The following is a 21,658-nucleotide window of genomic DNA, read 5'->3' as shown; positions in this document are numbered from 1 at the left end:
CACGAAGAATTGAGGCAGTTCTGAAGGCAAAAGGGGGTCCAACCCGTTACTAGCATGGGGTACCTAATAAAGTGGCTGCTGAGTGTATATATTCATAGTACATATTCACCTGTAAACTCTGTAAACCATTAGTATATTATGTTGTATATTATATTCAGTACATATCCAGCTGTAAATCTTGCTCACAATACTTGTTATCTATATTTTTTATTCATAGGACAAACCCATCAGTAAAATTCTGTTTATAACAGTATTCATTTCTATATTTATTCAGTACATATCCATGTCCTGCACTTATGAAACCATTGTATATCCAGCATTTACTGCTATTGCACTTCTGGTAAGACCCAAACTGCATTTTGTTGCCTTATACCTATACCTGTGTAATGACAATAAAGTTGACTCTAATCTAATCTAATCCAATTCAACCAAGATAATCCAAGAGTTTCGAAAAACCATGGGGCCAAGCATGAATTATTCTGTGTCCATCATGGCTGAATAGTAACAAATGGCTCTTGAGCAGTGCTCTGTATCCTTTTCTAGAGTGACAACCACAGCAGAAAGAGAATGGGGTTATCACAGCTAAGAGCTAAAATGGCCATCAGTCTTGGCTGTGATAGCATGTTTGAGGGATATTTACTGAGAGCTCACCCAGGACCTGCCTCATCTTTGAGTTTTAGCCATTCTTTCTTAATAATGTGTCTTTTCTCTCTGCCTCTAGGGAAATACTCCTCCAGTGGTGGTGAACACTGACACACTCGATGGCTCCCCATATGTAAGGATTATTTTAAGCTTCTATTTGTTGTATTTTTATGTAAGGCTCAATTTAGCTGGCTTCATATTCAGTCCATATTATGTGTAATTCAATTCCTTTCCCAGCATCCAGGTAGCAGTAGGCTCTTTGTGCATTGTTTTAATCTGATGATAAAAGTACAAACTCATTTTAGCCCTTTTATAATTACGTATCGGTTTCTTTGTTTGATATACAGTACATTAGACATTAGACTATTTGATTTGAAGTTGTTTAATCATGTCTTTTCTAAAACGAAAGCAATGTCATGGTTACAGAATGAGGCTTCGGGAGGAAAGCCTCCCACCACAGACCAGTATTTCTACACCACTACAGTACTGAGAAAAGTTGTTTTCTAGGTCAGACAACAAAACAGTGAAGTCTGAAGTTCTTTAAATTCCCTCTCCCTCTGGGACTTGCAGAGGTAATGCTGATATGTGGCTGAGTTGTTCAGCCAGAAGGCAAAATTAGACTACAAGAATAGTGTTGCTATTTTCAACCAGGTACCAAACTGGTCCAAACATACAGTACGTCAAAAAAGAGGAGAATGATGCTGGATCAAATTTAGTGGACTTCTTAAGAGATGCTTTAATACTGATTTTGGTGCTGATGGTGATGTGTTGAGTAACTGATGGAAAATCCCCTAAGCAGGATTTGTTTAGTAGGAAGGTGAACAGCTAATTTGAGTTAGGTAGAGCATTGATTACAAGTTAGGTCTTCCTGAAAGAATTTGCACTGAGATACATTTCAATCAGGAGAGACTAGTTGCAGATATGTAATAGTTACACACAGCGTGATAAATTGTACACTTATTTGGATAACAGCTGAATTAATTTAGGAGAGCATTGGTTAAACGTTAGGTCTTCCTGAAAGAATTTATGCTGAGCTACAGTTGTACAAATATTTAAACTTGTATAATTGTTTAAATAGTTATGAAATTCCTTTAAATCCATCTTTCTGTAAATTACACTAAAAACGTTCCTTTCTGACAGGTGAATGGGACAGAAGGGGAAATCGAATATGAGGAAATCACACTGGAGAGAGTGAGTCTGAGAAGATTATCTTTTTAACTAACATTTTAGACATACTGTATTCATATGTATCAAAAAGTAGACTAACTATGACTGTCTTCAATCTCTAAAGCCTCAGTCAAATGTACTTGATGTGAACAATAATGTGTTTTTGTCTGTATTTGCTACTGCAGGGTAACTCAGGCCTGGGCTTCAGCATAGCAGGTGGAACAGACAACCCTCACGTGGGCGATGACCCCAGCATCTTCATCACCAAAATCATACCTGGAGGAGCCGCGGCTCAGGATGGGCGGCTGAGGTAAAAGCACACACATCAAAGCTACAACAAACACAGAGCCAGCTTTAATGCATTCAGGTTCCCAAATTCCACAAATATAAAATCCGACAATCAAGAAAGCCCATGGGCCCATTAGGTCGACTTGGGTTTCAAATGAAAGAAATGCTGCTCTACTGCCCCCACTTACCCTGCCTTCTCCCTCCACCTTCCTGCACATTTTCTTTTGTATTTACCTATTCAGACAGCCAGTCACTTTACTTCTTGGCAAACACACTTAGCAACCGAGAAACCACCAAAGTAGAACCTCACCTCTTAGTTTTAAGCATCAAAGTTACATCAGAGAAGGCCTGCCTGTTTAATTCAAGATCTGAATGCGTCTACCTAACTAAATATCCTTATAATTGATTTTTTGGAATATTCAAAACAGTCTTGTACAAATGTACAACATGCATAAATGTTAAAAGAGATCCTGTTGTAATCCCAATACATGGAGTTGTAAAGAAATGGCAATAAAGAAGCCTTGTACAGAGGCATTCTTCTCACCCATCTCTTTACAGTTGACCTATAAATGTCCATTTGGAGGAACTTCAGAGTGTAAAGCAGGCCTAAAGAGATATTATAATACTTCTATTTTCCTCAATGCAATGCTTTTTTTTTGTTGCCTTTATAGTCTGCTGTGGGCAACATATTTCAAATATCTTAAGGAAATCCTTAATGCCTTTCTACTTACAAAACCTGCAATTTATGGATGTAAACTTGGTGTTGCTTCAGATGGTTTGAAGTGGCTGACTCAGCGGCTCCTATTCATTTTGAAAAATCGTTGAAAATCTGCATAAAACATTCTGTGAGGTTTATGAAAGGGTGGTTTAATGCTGCTGATTTGTAACAATTAGTATACATTGATTGGTCTTTATGGCTTAATAAAAGGTTGTATGAAAAATCCTATGAGCACAAAGCTACAAAGAACATTTAAGGATACTTTATGGTGGAGTTGCCCTAGCATTATCATTAAAAATGCATTAAAAATAACAATAAAAATGTGTTACTTTACAATAACAGTTTGCTATTCTCTACATGCAAAAAGTGTATGTAGTTGACTAGAGTGCACAACAGATGGAGAAATATGTGGGAAGCCTTTGGCAATTAGACCCCAACGGGGTGTCATCACCCTTTTAAGGTGGTAGATATGCCATGAGCTGTACATGAATATCCCTCTGATGGAGTCTAGACACTGGTGGTGGTGGTTTTAGTGAAGGGGGGAATGAATGTCTGGGAAAGAGATGAATGGGATGTGGAGCAGCACTTCTGATGAGCTCAGTGGAGGTGAGCGTGTGTAAATAAATACAGAAAGCATGAAGGTAGTCTTCCTCATTGAACTTTTACTAAGCTTCATTTGTTAAACCTCTTGCAGCCCTCAATAATTATTATTATTATTACAGCCTTACAAAATGTTACACCCAAACATTTTCATGGTCTTTAAAACCCCTTTTAAACACATCACAAATAAATGAAAGAGTTTTTAGGCCCTTAGAGGAAGAATGTGTGTTTTTGAAAATAACCATTTTATCAAAATATTCCTGCTTGAAAATCAGCGCGTATCCTGCACAAAGGCATGCATTTCACATATCAGTGGTTAACACAAAGAGATCTATACTAAAGCTAAACGTTTTACCTAAAGCTAAACCTTTTAGATCAATTGCAGAAGGGTTTCCACACTCGTTAATATCGGATTCTTGGGGGGGCGGATGTCTGGTGAAACTGGATCCCCAACACGGCTTTAGTTGGTGACTTCTCCTGACCTCTTCCGGTGAAGGAGTACATCCAACGTCTTCACCAAAACAATTTCTGTATTTCCCCTCTCTCTTCCACCGTTTCCCTCTCTCTCCCTCTCTCTCTCACGCTCTCTATTTCTAAGTGTGAACGACTGCATCCTTTTTGTGAATGATGTTGATGTGAGGGAGGTGACACACAGCCAAGCTGTGGAGGCCCTTAAGGAGGCAGGTGCTATCGTCCGCCTCTATGTTCTCCGGAGAAAACCAGCAGCAGAGAAAGTCACTGAAATCAAACTCATCAAAGGGCCTAAAGGTATGTGGAAATGTAGACTGGTGTAGAGCATCAATGCTTTTGTGTGGGTTTAAGGAGCCTTTATATCCAGCTAAACTGTGCCCTCTGGATTTGGCAAATCTTCTCCTTTGCTCACTCTCTACCTCTGTCATCGCTCCATTTTCTCAGGATTAGGTTTCAGCATTGCTGGAGGGGTGGGAAACCAGCACATACCAGGAGATAACAGTATCTATGTCACCAAGATCATTGAAGGCGGAGCGGCTCATAAAGATTGCCGTCTGCAGATCGGGGACAAGATCTTAGCGGTGGGTCATTTAAATGGAATAATTGCTAGCGTGGATGAGATATACTGTTTATAAATGTCACTGATGGCCTCAGACGCTCACCTTTTAAGCACACAGACACATATATACACACATGCAAACTTACACATTTGTATAGCAGTATTGATATATTAAGAGCCAAGATGCATTACAGCTGTGATTTTCATGGACTGAAACTGCTTTCATTAATATGTTAATAGGCTAGCTGTGTAGGATGGGATAAATGTTTAACTGGAGTGTTGCCACACTGAGTCTCAAGCAGTGTTGCTCCCATCTGCTGGAGAACAGAGAGACTGTAGCGTAGCAAGCTCACCAACAGCACCTTCAAAATGGTGCTTGGTTTCTACTAAATGGTGTCTGAGCAAATCTTATACCTCGAAATGGTATAGGCATTGTGCTTTTGCTCATTATGATCTGTTCAAAAATGGCATTTTCATGAATGGGTGTGTTAAGTTATATGTAAAATGCTATTTTTTGTAACCTTAACACAAACAGCTAGTTAAGGGTGAACATTTGCATATTCCCTTTAAGGGCTCCAAATCCAGAGGGGACCCCTGTCTTTATTTCTGGCTTAGCTCATCTTTATCCATCCAATCTAATTGATGGTTAGCATATTTTTATATAATGTGTAAGTTAATTGTACCTTGTGTATGATTTTGATGGTGTTATGTGCTGTAACAAATCAGTTTAAGCTTATTGTTCTAGCAACAAAATTTTAAAAGACATTTTACTATCACCACTAAAATTATTGAGTAAAAAAGAGAGAGGAAATGTAGCTTCTACTGCTAAATGTCCATCTAAATTTGATCTCTTGTCGTAACAATCAGGTGAACAACGTGTGTCTCGAGGATGTGATGCATGAGGATGCGGTGGGGGCTCTGAAGAACACAGCCGAGGTGGTGTACCTCAGGGTGGCTAAGCCCAACAACCTGTACCTGACCAACTCCTACAACCCTCCCGACCTCACCAGCAGTAAGTCCTTCTCTGTGTGAAAATCTACACTTCACTGTTAGTAGATGACAGCCAGAAAACGTCACCAAATGTTCTTTCTAAATGACTGTGATGACTGTGGAAGTTCTGTGAAAATTCAAAGCTGAGGTGTACAGGTACTCGGTTGACTTGACTTGACTTGAAGAAAGTATGCCCTTGTACAGAAAGAATCTGGGCATGGTAATACTCCTTTTGCAGTAGGCTTTCATGAGATTATTACAGATAATTCAAACTGAACATAAAGAAAAAAATCACATTCCACAAGTATATTTCAGTATTTTCCTATGCTTTATAAAAGACGTAGGTGCACCTTTTTGTCAGGGGGCTTAGAGGTTGTCCCTCAAGAAAGGTTATTTAATTAAAATAAAAAAAACAGTTTGACATAATTTCGGAGCATTATTACCACCATATCTGTGTCTAAAACATTGTAATAGCTAAAGCAGATAATAGATAAATAACACTCAATAAAGCCTGAAGACAAAGAAGGGCACTGGGGACCAATTACAACCATTAGATCTGAGGAAAGTCTTTTAGTTAGTTTGATTCTCACATTGATTTAAAATTTGTTTGGTTAAGGTGCTGCCAAAAACGGCTCGGGTGCTGCACCTAAAAATTGAAATGGTTGGCAAATCCCTGTATTTATTTGTTGGAAAAGCCATATATTATAACTCTTTTGGTTTTGTGTTTATTTTCCAGCATATTCCCATATGGACACTGAACTCAGCCACCCCAACTATCTTGGGTCAGATTACCCACAAGCCCTCACGCCCACCTCACCAAGTCGGTTTTCTCCCGTTCTTCATGGCATGATGGGAGATGATGACATCCCCAGGTTAGCAATGCTCCTTCAGCTAAACATGTACTGTATACTGATTTGTTAGTAATAGTAGGATGCACAGTTTGAGTGTTAGTAGAACTTTTTATTTTGAGCTTGCATTGTGCAAAGTCTTATTGATAACATGATAACATGTTTACTTTCCTCTTTCCTCCATCTTTTTACCAGGGAGCCTCGCAGAGTTTTGATCCACCGAGGCTCCACTGGCCTGGGATTCAACATTGTTGGAGGAGAGGACGGAGAGGGAATCTTTATCTCCTTCATCCTGGCAGGGGGGCCAGCTGACCTCAGCGGAGAGCTGCACAAGGGCGATCAGATCCTCAGTGTAAAGACACCTTTATCTTTTTCAAGTTGACACTTAAACATGAATGCATTTTAAAGTTAAACTAAGTGATTTTTCAGCTGTGGATGTAAACAGTCATACTGTGTGTGCATCAGGTGAACGGCGTGGATCTGCGAATGGCCACACACGAACAGGCAGCTGCAGCATTGAAGAACGCTGGCCAGACAGTGACCATCATCGCTCAGTACAGACCCGATGGTAGGAAGGTGTCTTACATTACAATTATTAATAATCATTTGGTATTAGATCACCTCTAAGTTGAGGTATCAGAAATGGTCTTGGGAAAGAAAACATTGACTATGGTGCATCCCTAGTCTGACATTGCCAGACCTTCCTCCACAGCGGTGAGGAGGAGGGTCTGGCTCATCCGCACAGCATTCCGTGATGGAGAAAAACATGCTCTGGTTTATTGCCATTTCTTTAAACTAATCACAGTTGTCATGGGCAGCGCTAAGCGCCGGACAGAACCACGGTGCCGCTGCAACATAGCCTTTGGAAGGAACTGGTTATGGTGGAACGTTTATGTTCGAAGGTTGTTTTAGTCATGCAACAGAAAAGTCAGATTGGACAGATAGTCTAGCTAGCTGTTTCGATTTACCCTGCAGAGATCTGAGGAGTTGTTAACCATGGTCCTCATAAATCATCCGGAGTTTAAAATTCCAACACAAAGAAAGCAGAAGTTAACAGACATCCGGCCGAAAAGAAGGACATCCGGCGGAATTTCTGGTGGCAACAGAGCAATCCCAGAAGTGGAACATTGTGGATCTAGTGCATCCCTATCACTTATAAGCAAAACGTTGATGTGTATGAGTGTAGGCTGAGGGGTCTTTATGTGTTTGTACTTTTTTTGTTTCAGAGTACAGCCGCTTTGAGGCTAAGATCCACGACTTGAGGGAACAGCTGATGAACAGCAGTATGGGCTCTGGGACCACAACACTAAGGAGCAACCCAAAGAGGGGCTTCTACATCAGGTCTTACACAGACACATGCAAATGCCTCTAAATTGACATACTAGTAGCCAACATTATACTATGTTTAGCCAAAACTAATGATATGCTTTGAAGTAACCAGCAATCTGGCATTAACTAGCTTACAATCAACACAGCTGTTTTATGACCAGAGGACTTTATATATGTGACGTGACTGGATTGCTCAGTCTACACTCACTAAAAACTGTTTTACTTTAGCAAAGGGCTGTTTTGGTGCCAGCTATTGTTATTAAACTTCTGAAGCAACTACAAAGCTTTTCTGGAGCTGTTGAATTTTGAAAGTGTGAATATGAGTCATTGTAACGTCGCCTGATGGACTTTGATTATTAGAAAGAAATTATTAACTGTCGACACAAGTCAAAGATGCTCCAGAGTTGTGAGGGTAAGCCTGTTTTACACATTTTAATAGTTTTGCATGTTTTTTTTGTTTGCTTTTGTCAGCATATGCTAGCTAACGGGTTGAAACTTTTAATTTAGGGAATCTAAAATATAGTGAAAAGTAATGGAAAATGTACTTACTTACTTTATCAATCACAGGGAATAGCTAGAACTGCAAAGGAATAAATAACATGTATTTACATAATATGGTAAGCATATCATAGCCGAGGTTACCAAGTGTAACAAAGGCTAAAGAAACTATGTACCACAGTGAGACTCACTGTGGCTTTTGTCTTGTAGATTCAAAATAGTAAATAAATAAAAATGTCATTGCATTACTGTTTACTACAATACACTAAAAAGTTCATATTTACTGTACATAATAATTTGCAGTAATTTGTACCCCATTTAGATTCCCTTGTACAGTAAATATGATGCTGTAGGGGAGGACTTTATGCTAGCCCATAGACTTGCTGTGTGTACTAGTTAAGAACTCCTGTGCTGTGCTTTAGTTTACACAAAGACAAGACACCATTATGTGCCAAATTATACTTTTTATAAGACAATGTGATGATGAAATGCCAAATTGCTGCAGAGGAAGCTGCAATGATAATCCCACGTGTGTTTGCAAAGTTGTGTAAATACAGAGAGACACTGTAAACTCCATGAGCAGCACTGTTTCAACACCTTGAACAGCACCTACATACTTAACAAATTAACACCTTGTATTTGGATATTTATTTCTATGAACAAATTGAATTAGGAAGCTACCCAAAAAAAATTAAGATGTTTTTGCTTATAATATTAGTGTTTAAGTTGTTAAATATTTTTTTTAAAGAGTTTGATTTTTATTAAGTGAGTGGTTTGGACTCTTCCATCACTCAGGGCTCTTTTTGACTATGACAAGACTGCGGACTGTGGCTTCCTCAGTCAGGCACTGGGCTTCAGGTTTGGGGATGTGCTGCATGTGTTGGACTGCGGAGATGAGGAGTGGTGGCAGGCCCGTAAGGTCAGCCCCCAGAACGAGGCTGAAGATGTCGGCTTCATCCCTAGCAAGAACAGGTCAGACTTTTCACTGTGAGTGAGTGGGGGAGATCCAACTTATCTTTCAATGTACTTCAACAAAATTACCAAACATATTGGTTCAACTTTTCTCAAATAATTATTCTATCTTCAAAATTAAATGTTTTTGTTCTCCCTCCTGGTTTCTACAGGGTGGAAAGAAAAGAGTGGTCTCGTGTTAACACCAAAGAGAGGGTAAGTTCATTCACCAGCTGTTTGAATGAGTTGTACCTGCCCTCATACTTCCTCCCAGTGTGTAAATCTCTGCTGTGGTTTCTGTTGCAGGACCATGGTCGAGACACCTTGGGCAGTCAAGGTAAATAGTATGAAGCATAAATGTACTGTGTACTGATACTGCAAGCATGTTAACTGACTGTTTTACACTTTGATCACTGCTGCACTTCTGTATAACTTTTTGTATAATAATCCGGAAATGTACTCCGTCTCACCTGGAATATCATTGCAATATTTATAAGCTGTATGCAACGCAATTTCGTTCTGTATGCACTCTGTACATATAAAATGCCAAATAAATAAAATTGAAGTTGAAGTTGAAGTTTATTTACATACATATCATATACTTATATGTAAATAGCATCCAGTCACATCGTAACATCCATAACAAGATTTAGAGCTCAACTGAAGGGGCAAGTAGCTATTACTGCAGCTACAGAGCAGTACCGTCCTTACCTTTGCCCTTTTCTTCGGAACTGCTATAACCTCCAAATGCCTCACCACCAATTTGTGGACACTACACACACTGTCAACTATAATCACAAGCAGTATTTACACACATTTTCTTCCTGACTGTAGTCAAAGGAACACCTCCAGCAGTCACATGTTTACTGTTCTTGTCAATGATGACATTTAATGTATAAGCTGCAACATTTGAGAATACATCATATTCACTAAGTCTGTGAATGTCATTTATAATGGTAAAAGGAAATGTGTCTAAATGCTTTTTTGTCACCAGGGAGAGATAAAACCTCACAAAGTTATGAGACTGTCACCCAAGTGGAAGGTAAGGTCATATAGAAGTCCATTATTTAAGGCTTTTGTTACATTCTTACATTCTTTTCCCCTTTTCTGAATGCGCCTATTCACTTTCTTCTCTCTTTTTCTTGAAGTTCATTATGCGAGGCCCATCATCATTCTGGGTCCTGTGAAAGACAGGATAAACGATGACCTGTTGTCTGAGTTCCCTGATAAGTTTGGATCTTGTGTCCCACGTAAGCAATTATGTTGTCAGTCATCGAGACTGATCCGTTCAGTGTTTTTTAATTTGCATGTCACTGCTGCCACCTGCAGCCATATTAGGGTGATGGCTGCATAATACATCCCTTTCCATCAAGTACTTGCTTCATTTTGAGATTCAAAGCGTATTTGCAGCTTTTATTGTATTGTTCTTCCCCTAACAGACACCACACGGCCCAAGAGGGAGTATGAAGTGGATGGGCGGGACTATCATTTTGTGTCGTCACGGGAACAGATGGAGAAGGACATCCAGAGCCATCGGTTCATCGAGGCGGGCCAGTATAACAGTCACCTGTACGGCACCAGTGTCCAGAGTGTCCGTGAGGTGGCTGAGCAGGTACGTAGCAACACGGTGTACCAAAAAAGAATGAATGGCAATAATTAATTTTTTTGCATAAATAACAGTGTATTTATTAATCCTTATTCATTATTATTACGTTTCTTTCCTTGCACATTTGTACAAGTAGCAGGGGAAACACTGCATCCTGGATGTCTCTGCCAATGCTGTGCGGAGACTACAAGCAGCTCAGCTTCATCCCATTGCCATCTTTGTCCGGCCCAAGTCACTGGAGAATGTCCTGTATGTACTTCAAAAGCTCTTAATAGATTTTGCAATATGTAAAATGTATATGTAAAATGTATGCTTAAGCATTGAATATGCTGTGCATAATGAAAATATGTGTCATGATGAAGATTTTGTGTGTGATGTTAACAGAGAGATCAACACTCGCCTGACAGAGGAGCAGGCCAGGAAAGGAATGGACCGAGCCCTCAAACTAGAACAAGACTTCCTAGAGTGTTTCTCGGGTAAGATCGGAGAGTTTGTGTCTATATGACATCAACACACAGAAATCATGTGTACACACAGAGCATGGAATTTGTAGCACGTATCTTGTACTGTCTACCTACAAGTGGATTTGGGTTTGGCTCATGGTAGCACCAGATGGTAAAAGTTAGTTAACTCGTCTGTGTTTGCACTCCGCTGTACGCTAATCTATTTGGTGTGGAGTGTTGATCATAAAAATCTTTATGATTACAAGATTTTTGAAACAACAAGTTGTCTGTATTTCGGGTTTATTGCTGGCGTTCAGCTCCACACTTTTGAGAGGGAGTGTATTTCACATATCACTTTTTACTCTTTTTCATTGTTTAATACCAACAAATATTAAAATAAGCCCATAAAGATGGATTTTGCCTTACGTGTTCCTGGCCGAGTGAGTAATAAAAGAATGAACGCATTCTGGGAGGACTCTGAGGATTTTAACATTTAAGTCACACATTTAGGGCAAATCACAGCGGTCGGCAGAATATGAATGTTAGATTTCCCCACAAAGCTAATGCGGTGTACAATTTATAATAAATTGTGAACAGCTGTCGTAAGCCACTGAAAAAATATGTGTGAGACTGAATAAACATGGCAGTCTTTGTAGAAATACATACAGTACATGATGGAAATGTGCCTGTTGTTTGACATTGTGATTTTACACAAAATGTACAATGTACGCGGATTATAAAATTGTAATCTTAATTGATTATTTCTCTCATTGTCTCTCCTCAAACACATCTGATAAACCTCCTTCCTTTCCAATGTCCCTCTCTGTCTTTCCACCCTAATGACTCAATTTTTCATGCTTCCTACTGTCTCTCTTTTGTCTTTGCTGGTCATTTTTTTCCCCACCCCTCATTGTTTTCTCTCCTTCCCTCACACATCCTGTGTTCTGCTGCAGCTGTCGTGGAAGGGGACAGCTTTGAAGAGGTCTATCACAAAGTAAAGACAGTTATCGAGGAGCAATCAGGGCCTTACATCTGGATCCCCACTCGGGAGAGGCTGTGATGCTGCACCCTATCCGAACCACCCCTTTCTCACAACCAACAACCAACACAACCCTCCACCCTCACAGCCAAGCCAGCCTCGCCTGCCTGTCTGTCCTCCAGCAAAGTCAGTGCTTAGGCAATCACTGAGAATGACACAGAGAGACAAATGCATACCAAGACAAACACAGAGACAGAGACAAACACAGGAAGTGACACAGCGAAGCAAAGAACGATACCAAAAGAGAGAGACTCTGAGACAGATGTGAACACAGCGATGTAATTAGACTGAAAGAGATGAGAGAAAAGACGTAATCAGTATTCCACTTAACGAGGAAGGACTGAGCGTTGAGGCCCTGTTCACACTCAGCATTAAAATGCATCTTGGCCACAAGTGGACAGCTCTACACACAGCTGTGTCTGCACCCCAAACTGGGAACGCAAATGTCCTAAACGTAGTTGATTAAGCACTGCCAAACAACTTAGTGTGTAATGTGTGTTTTCTCTGTTTAGAAGCAGTTGCAGTTTCCCAACAGATAAAAGCAAATGTGAAGTGCATTCTGATGCCAGGTGTGAACTGCAGTCCATCTGGATCTCAGCACAGTCTGGATATTTTTGGACATTAGATCTGAACAGGGATTGAAAGAGAGTAGAGGGTGACCCAGCAGGAACGGACCCCGAGGTAGTATTAAGAACACCTCACCCACCCATTTCAAGTCTCATGCTCGCATTGAACACTTCAATGCGCCTATGTCTGAGAAGGAGGTGCCCAAAAAGACGCTGGCCCCTCTTTTTATATAACCTCCTGGCTTTCTCTCCTCCTCCTCCTCCTGTCTGCTCTGCCTTGTTTCAGGACAGGAAAGGGGGCCGAATGAGAACGGGGCGACCGGATCCTGCTGAGTCCCTCTTGATGAGGAGTCTTTTCTCGGCAAAGAGTCCTTTTTCGTGTGAATCTCCTCTTGGTTCTGAGTGTGAACTCTGAATAACACCTCAGTGACCAAGACTGACATTTGCTCAATCACCCATGTTTAATATTGCGCGGCATTATTTAAAGGCAGTTCAAATAATTATAATGGTAAAAACACCTATGCTGAATTTGTGCATGCATCCTCAAAGACAATGGAGACAGGAGACAAAAACAATGGAAAAATCTGACTTAAAAAAGATAAAAAAAGAAAGTAAGTAGGGTGTGTTATCCTTTTCCACCTCCTTATTGTGGAGGAGTTTTTAGCATGTCTCATGGAGGAAGAAGAGAAGAAAGACACAGTCACAAGAGATGGTCACGAGAGGCCAAACCTGGGCGCAATACATGCTCTGACATATGTTTAGCCTCTGCTCTCTTACACACACGCACACACACTTACGCACCCATACGCTTTCACACCCATCCACCAATACACACACACATAGAGTTGTAACCTCAGCTGTAACCTAGCACACTCCTCTACAGGGCAACTGGCTGTTCTGACCTGCTAGTCAGAATCCAGGATGAATGTTATCTCTCTAGGCACAAACAGCAGAGCTGTTAGCTTCATCGCACCACAGCCGATTCACCGATCACTCTTCCAGAAGAATCCCTCAGCCACAGACGTACACACTGTTTCCAGTGGCCACAGTAAAAGCCATGGCGTGTGTGTGTGTCTGTGTGTGTTTGTCTTTGTGCGTGCATGCGTGCATGTGTGCGTGGGTCTCTGTGTGTGCGCATATGTGCACATTCATGTGTGGAAACTCCTCTGTGTGGGAGGAAAAGGTCTTCTTTTATTCTCTCTTTTCCACTTTTTCTCTGCTTCTTTCTCCCTCTTGTGTCCACACAAAAATTAAAGCTAAGTCATGTTTAATAAATAAATGGCCTATATATATATAAATATGACTATAAATATATATATATATCTTTTTTATAACAATTTCTAAAGGGATTAAGTCTGTAAAAGTCAACGTCTCCAAACAATATTCCATTGTTTCCTTTCGGTAATATTGCAATTTGGTTGTTGAACTTACACACATTCCCATTTTATTGTTGTAAAATGCAGCAAAAAGCTACATAGAAATAACTGAACCTTTCAATTTAAAGCAGACCTCAAACTAGAGCTTTGAAATGACATATTTGACATGTTCTTGTGTACGTTGAAAACGATTTGAAATATGTACAATGCAGCTGTGTGTGTGTCCGTATGACTGTGTGCGTGTGCATACGTGTGTTTGCTGCTTGTGTGTGCAGCTGACAAGAAAGTGTATGTTGTGTATAAAATATAAATGATACTATATGATAATATCTATCCTTTATAACATCCACTGGTGGGTATAATGTATAATAAATTAATGGGTGGTGTGCGTATGTGTGTGTGCCAGAGTGAGAGAGTGAGACACCCACATGAAGATGTAGTGCAATACTGCTATGATGTTATGCAATGAAGATGGTTTTACGTGTGTGTCTAAGATTAAAACAGTATTTATAAAGTTTGCACTGACAGCATTATATGCTACAGGAATCAGCAAGAAAACAAAGGTGGACTCCAAGTTTTATGAGCATGTGTTTGTAATTACTTTTACTTTGTTCTGAATTATGAGCGTGAAGGTGGAAGTGTTGATGGAAGTGACCATCCATATTTATTGTTTGTTTATTGTTGCTCACTTGCTCCTCTCAGCTCTAGGTCGAACAGCTGAAGCTTGTGAGTGACAAGGACCACATTCTTTGTTTACAGTATGATTTATTATTTATTAAGAACTGTCACAGGTTCCATCTCAAGTCTGTATATTTTTGTATTTTTTCCCACATTGAGAGAGCTTTTGGGTCTCGGCCAGAAATGCTGTATATACAATAGAGATGTTGGAGTGCTGTGTGGTTTTAGCTTTGGTCTTGCACACTGCTGAACTGATGCAAGTACAGGATCCATCAGAGCCACAGCCCAGTTAAACTGCTCGAACATAGAAACAACATCTGCACACTCCGGGTGGGCAAAACACACACAAACACACAAACACACACACACACACGCACATAAAGATATCAGCACATTCATTTACATTTACACATTGAGAGAATCACAGAAACCACAACACATGACAACATATCCATGAATGGAATAATATGTTTTCAATTTCTTTATTTGAGGGTTCAATGTATTTCTTAATATCTCTCTCAGCCATCCGTATCATAGTGTGATATTCCTTATAAAATATATGAATTTTTACAGAAAAGACAAAGTTACAACAAAGTCAACTGATGCAGAAAAATATATTTAACAATGACAATATCAAGCAAAATAAAATGTTCCAGTTCAGTGAAGCGCTTGTTGTAAATTAGCTATAAAATAATAAAATTAATTTAAAAATGCTTTCTGAAAATGGACTCAGCAGCCTTGTTTTTTTTTTATTTGTGTTTGTGATTTGATGCCTTACAGTTCCACAGGTGAAGGCTGCAAGAAAGCAGCATGTACAACCAGGGGAGGGCACTCATTCTCCATTTTCAGCTGCTTATACAAGCTCCATAGCTGCATTTACACATACATTGTGTGGCTGCTATTTGCCAGGCACTCTGCCTGCACCCCTGTCTCCCATCAGGGGAACCATTTTCTCTTTAGAAAAGCACACAATGAGGATCCTTTCGCTTGGTTAGCTACTGTATATTATATTTGTGTGTGTATGTGTGTGTGTGTGTGACAATCACACATGTGTGCTATGATCATTTATCCCTTGCCCCAGGCTTGAGGTATCTGGACAGTTAGGCACAATCTGTAATTCTAATGTTAAAAACTTTTTTTTTAAACTCCTAGTCCAACTAAAAAATATGAAACATAAAATGTGACCTGTTGTTACCCACACACCTAAGATGTAAAACGCTGTATGATTATGGTTTACTCATATCGGTATTGTGTATCAACAACAGGTCAAACAGCCAAATTATTAGTTGTAATTGTTTAAAGATTTGGGGTATGTGGTCACAAACAAGAAGCCCTCTTGATACATGAACCACATGCTGATACACAGTTTGTTTCTGTTTAAGGAAAATACACCAAGCTGTTAAACGATGCATAAAATGATGCTCAAAATGTCTGGTGAAGGCATGTAGAATAAGTCTGGGGTTTGAAGATGAAGAGCCTGAATTAACCAGATAAGATTGTTATCCCACCCTTAAACCTGTTTAAGTGGTAAAAGTGAAATGTGTAAGGGCTTTATATGACTGAGGTAAAATCCTCATCCATTTCCTTAACCATTTGTTCAGGTTTGAGGGAGACTGAGGTATTTCCCTTATGAAATTCAAAACATCAATCACCTGGTTGTGACCTGAAAGTGTTATAAAGGATTTGACAGAGAGAGGGGAGAACATCCATCAAAGGTCATAAACAGGATTTAAACCTGCAAGTTGGTGTGTATCTAAGGCCTTACAGCCTTCAGGTTACTCCCATCCACACATTTTGTCATCCTCGTATCAGCCCTTAACAGGTGTCTCTACGAGATACAAGACGTGTAATGCAGCTATACCCACTAGCTGGTGGGAGAATGCACAGTTGGATCCAACAGCAAGACAGATGCCTCACAGATGGATTATTGTGAAATTCCCCAAAGCAATGTGGTTAGAACTTGAATTTTCCTCCTAATTAAGTAACTGAGTCACTGGATAAATTCTCTTTGTAAAGTGATTCATGTTTTGGGAAATCTTGAATCCGTGGATGTCACAGATGTGCGCACAATTCAATGCCAGCATACTGCTTTACTGGCATGGCAGACAGTCATTTTAAACTAAGGGGGAATGAGAAATGAAATGAAAGCTTCCAAATGTAATAATTAAATCAAACAAGTTATTAGAATCAAATTTCACTCCAAACACAATAAAACACGCTGGCGGAGGGAGATTAGTGGGATAATTGTCAAACTGTTCGATCTCAAAACTCTTAGTGGGAACAAGGTGATAGTCATTATGCGTTGCAATTTGGTCCCATTACTCTATCACCGGCAATTATTCACAGCCTGTTTCACAATAGGCTGGTAATGGAGTAATACCTCTTTGTGCCTGCTGCTATGGTGTCCAGAGCTGCAGTGACAGGTCTGGATTTGGATGAAATAACAGATGACGTCTGTGTCTTGTGAGTGTTGGAAAGAAGAATTATCTCAAAGCATTCATCTCAAAACTGCTGAAATGCTTCTTCACTAAAGCAGTAAAGCATTTCAGTTCAATACAAGTTATCACACAGCTCAAAGCCAATGTTGTCAGTTTGAAGGCACACAGGTGTTTCAAGCATCATTCATCCCTGAACCTTAACTTGTAGTCCTGACACCCCCAGACTTCAAGATTATTCCAATTAGTGCTGTGGTCTTCTGAAAATATGTATATACGAGTGGTGGTACACAGCAAAGCTCTCAGTAAATAGGTCCATGTGTATTTCAATTCATCCCGTTTACAACATTTTTCAATACCTTTGTGATTTCAGATGGGTGTGACTGTATCCTTTTTCTCAGATTCAATCATTTGGCCAAAATAACCCTCTTAGATTCAGGATGATTATACAGCCGTCATGTTTCTTTAAAGCAGTGTCAAAAACTGCAATAGTAACTGTTAGTCACAGTCATTTCAATCTGTCTACTAAACACTTTGGCTGCACACGGGAGGTTGTCACCACCATTTGTTACCTACATTTCAACATGACAGCTACAGCCAGCAGCAGAGGATCAAACACAGATCCTTTCCATGTTCACATTTTATTATTCATTTTAGCCTGCTGAGTCTTCTACCTGCCAAATCTTTGTCCCCTTCTTCTTTTTTGCTCCTCCGCCCGTGAGATGGGTCCCAGCTGGCACCCATCAAACTGTTTGTGTAGGACAACTTGAGTTCAACACTTTGTTTACATTTTGGGCTCCAGATGATGTCACTGTGGCTGCTTCATTGCACGTTATCCATGTATATCACATCGACTGCATAAAGATCAGATGATTCATCCTCAGATTAGTGTGCACAGGGTGTGGTGCAGGGGGTCACTGTTAAAATGCTGCTTTATGCTGTTTGAAAAGAGCTGCCTTCTCAAGTATATCGACCACTATAATACAGACTTCAGTGTTTTTGTACCAGAGCTCTCAGACTAATGTAGGATTACGCCTAATGGGTTCTTCTGCCCTTTTTGTGGCTCTGAAAGCTTCATTATGATAATCTGTCAAAAAAGAAAAAACACCACACTGCAGCCATACCTGCCACAGGAGATATTTCTATACTGGAACTATGGGAATTCTGAGAAGTGTTTTGGCAGGTTTACTTCTGTTGAAAAATGTCAACTCTGTGCCCATTCCGCTAATTAAAACATGGCATGTTGGCTTCAAAGGAATGCTAACTTCTGCCTTTAATATTCAACAACCTTGAAATTAATGGAAAATGACAAGTGGCAGAGATTTTCGTTTTGCACAGCACCAACAGTGAAAATGACAGCCATTTTTAAAATATACAGCCTTCTGGTTTCCTTTCATGAGCTGCATCTGTACGGGCAGAGTTTAGCCCAGGAGGACTTATAATGCCACCTGGGCCAAATGCAGACTTTCACTCTGTAGTAGCAATGATGATATATGATTCCAATATTAGGATGCTGGCATTTGGAATAAGTCAGCGTTAGAAATGAAAATTCTTTGGCCAATATACCCATGTGCCCACAGAAATAATACACCAAATACATGTTTACATATGAGTAAACTGTACAGACCAGAAAGATGCTTCTAAAAAAGAAGAGATAACAACATATCTAGACATTTAAGAACTGAGTAAATGGACTGTATTTATATAAATATGTATAAAAAAGCACTTGTACAGTCACCATTCACACACTGTGGGTGAGGCTGCCATACAAGATGCCAACTGCTCAGATAATCATTTACACACAGATGGCACAGCATCGGGAGCAATTCAGGGTTCAGTGTCGTGCCCAAGGACCCTTTGGCATGTACTCTGTTGTGGGTCAAGAAAGGAGCTGTTGCATTGTCCCACTCAACACTCGGCAAAGAAAACATTAACATGTATTTTTTGTTCCTGGCGTACAAGTAGTGTACTTTCATATACGTTTTAGCTATTTAGGTCGTTGCATGCATTTGCCCATTATTGACTTTTGGCATGTCCCTACCTAAAAGGATGCACGTGGACAAACTGTAACTGCAACCAGGGATGGCTATGGTTGAGACAGAGTGGGGTGAGCCACTGATGGTTCAATCCACGGAACATCCTGTCCACATGTCAAATGGCTTTCAACAAAAGGAATCCAAAACATGCTAACAATACGTGTATCTTAAGAGTCCACAGCCATGTCATTGGCTCTCTCAATCAGGGGATCACTGAAGTCAGCGGGACGGAACAGTTAGATGCCACGAATGCCTGTTTAATTGTTGGTGTCACTTCATCTAGTAGATGATGAGACATCTCAGTGGATAAGTAAAAACTTTGACATGCTGGTGCCACTAAATGAAAGTCAGGGTATCACCAAAGTTAAACTCTAATGACAGTCAGGTATCTGACAAGTTAACACAGCCTCTGCTAAAAGATGCATTGCGTGGACACACAGTTGACGAATAGCCTTGTTTCCTCAGGTCCCAATGATTTGTTCTTCACAACAAATCATAGACTTTGTGTGAAGAAGAAAAATGTAACGTCCCAGGGACATTTCTCAGTCTCATATTTTTTTGTTTATTATTTCCTGTTGAAGCTCCCACTGCAGCTTGCCAGTGCTGAAAGAAAGAGCCTGGATTAAATCTTGTGAAGAATTCCATGCACTGCATGCAGTGAAATTGACAGCTTTGGTGAGTTGAATACCCCGACGCATCACCTTCATGCTTGCTGTTTTGAGTTTCTATTCACTTAAATAAGACACTACCATGTCAGATAACAGAAGAAAGGGCAGTTGTTGCAACGAGCATTCTTACAGAGTCAGGATGACCTTTCTTAATGACTTAACTCATTATAATCTGTGACCATACAATATTTGCAGTGCAGTTTGTCACAAAAATATAACAGGACAACCAAAGCAGTAGGTTATCTTATAAACAAAACAAAAGTCAAGGAGAAATCCGGCTGTGACATTCATGTCACATGAACTTATTTATCTTTCAAAATAAAACAAAAACAAAATACTTAGACAAACAGGTGCTGATGTTGGGTTATAATATATATTCTAAATAATAAGAATATTGATCCCATGATAGTCTGTTTGTTGTTTTCAGATTCCTTCTTCCATACTTTAGGGAGATACAGCTTTGCACCAAACGGGGCGATTCCAAAAGGATGGATAGATGAAATGTGTTTCACTCGAAATGTCTGCTTTACAGACATTAATATTAAAAGTTGTAACACAAGTTGAACCCAGACAACAAGAAAGACTGGTCTCGCCTTTCCAAAATTAAACATTGGTCTGGCCTTGTTAGTGAGCTTGAAATGCTAATGTCCTATTTACATTTTGTCATTTCGACTTAAAATTTGCATTTTCTCTTATGTATGCCGCTGTCTCTCCCATATCGTCTTCAAAAAGTCACTCCATTCAGTTCCCCTTGAGGAAAACACCCATTAATTAAATAAGAAAAAAGACTGTGCTGTGACACTGATGTAATGAATGGGTAATGTTATGGCTTTCATTAAAATATGCTTTGTTCAGATGGTTAGCCGCAGAAATGCATGCAGATTTGAGAAAAATATCATAAAACACACGTTTAACTTGGTCAGTAAGGGGGAACAAATGCATGATGGCTATTTTTTAAATGCTAGCAGAGCTTATTATGCAAGATCTATATGTATTCTATAGACTGCAAAAAAACACATTCAGTCTCATCTGCCACAGGCATTAATGCAGCAGGGTTGTACCATGAGTCAGGTTATGTAGCCTTCTAAGTTAGTGTATCTTTCCTTGGCAGACTTCAGCTCATTTGACCCCAACTGGAGACCACATAGCCTGTATCAAATCCCCAGTGCCAGAAGCAATCAGTCCTGCAGAGTCCTTGGCTATGTCCTTAGGTGTTGCTACTCTGGGGCTCCAACTTCCCCAAAATGGGGGCATATTGTACCAAACGTATTTCAGTGAAAATGTGGGATACCTGATTTTGGTCAGCATAAAGAATTAGTACAAATTTGGATTGCTTTCCCTTCCAACTGGGCTCAGATCGGGCCTAATTCTAGATATTGGACAAATCTGAATGGCTGGGCTGATTTTTATCACCACCTACCAGCAGGTTTCATCATCTTCAACGTTTTTTAAGCCAAGGACCCCTTAACCAAAAGAGAGATGGATCAGGTGCCCGCTACTATATTGTATGAAATTATTCATACAATACATGCATATTAATCTGGTCCTACAATAACTTTTTTGCACAGTATACTAAGGTATTCAAATAGCCTACTCATTGTTGGCATGATTTTATTAATTATATTTTAATGTCAAACACAAATGTGAAACAGTCAATCCTTTGGGATGAACTGTATCTGGGGATGGCTAGGGACTACATTACCTATTGGCCATTAAGTGAATAGGTAATAGGTCATAAGAGGGGATTTAT

The 21,658-nt window shown here is 39.8% G+C and overlaps 1 protein-coding gene across 8 annotated transcripts in view; it reads left to right on the top strand.

The window, feature by feature from the left end:
• LOC117955055 (disks large homolog 4) overlaps positions 1–15,493 on the top strand; it is a 60,559-nt gene extending 45,066 nt beyond the window's left edge. For 6 of the 8 annotated variants that reach the window (XM_034889193.1, XM_034889191.1, XM_034889190.1 and 3 more), the window contains 19 exons: positions 722–775; positions 1,783–1,833; positions 1,995–2,119; positions 4,014–4,183; positions 4,331–4,467; positions 5,313–5,457; positions 6,172–6,307; positions 6,479–6,635; positions 6,749–6,851; positions 7,510–7,624; positions 8,906–9,097; positions 9,235–9,277; positions 9,368–9,398; positions 10,056–10,103; positions 10,210–10,311; positions 10,501–10,673; positions 10,804–10,916; positions 11,052–11,143; positions 12,064–15,493. In XM_034889193.1, coding sequence (XP_034745084.1) covers positions 722–775; positions 1,783–1,833; positions 1,995–2,119; positions 4,014–4,183; positions 4,331–4,467; positions 5,313–5,457; positions 6,172–6,307; positions 6,479–6,635; positions 6,749–6,851; positions 7,510–7,624; positions 8,906–9,097; positions 9,235–9,277; positions 9,368–9,398; positions 10,056–10,103; positions 10,210–10,311; positions 10,501–10,673; positions 10,804–10,916; positions 11,052–11,143; positions 12,064–12,170 — 2,094 coding nt within the window. In that variant the 3' untranslated portion in view covers positions 12,171–15,493. The remainder of the gene's footprint in view (positions 1–721; positions 776–1,782; positions 1,834–1,994; positions 2,120–4,013; positions 4,184–4,330; positions 4,468–5,312; positions 5,458–6,171; positions 6,308–6,478; positions 6,636–6,748; positions 6,852–7,509; positions 7,625–8,905; positions 9,098–9,234; positions 9,278–9,367; positions 9,399–10,055; positions 10,104–10,209; positions 10,312–10,500; positions 10,674–10,803; positions 10,917–11,051; positions 11,144–12,063) is intronic. The other 2 variants (XM_034889192.1, XM_034889188.1) reach the window with 1 other exon arrangement.
• The last annotated feature ends 6,165 nt before the right edge of the window (positions 15,494–21,658 follow it).

Source organism: Etheostoma cragini, chromosome 13 (genome assembly GCF_013103735.1).
Source record: "Etheostoma cragini isolate CJK2018 chromosome 13, CSU_Ecrag_1.0, whole genome shotgun sequence".
NCBI lineage: Eukaryota > Metazoa > Chordata > Actinopteri > Perciformes > Percidae > Etheostoma > Etheostoma cragini.
Note: the sequence above shows the minus strand (reverse complement) of the source record. Positions and strands in the feature narration are given on the sequence as shown.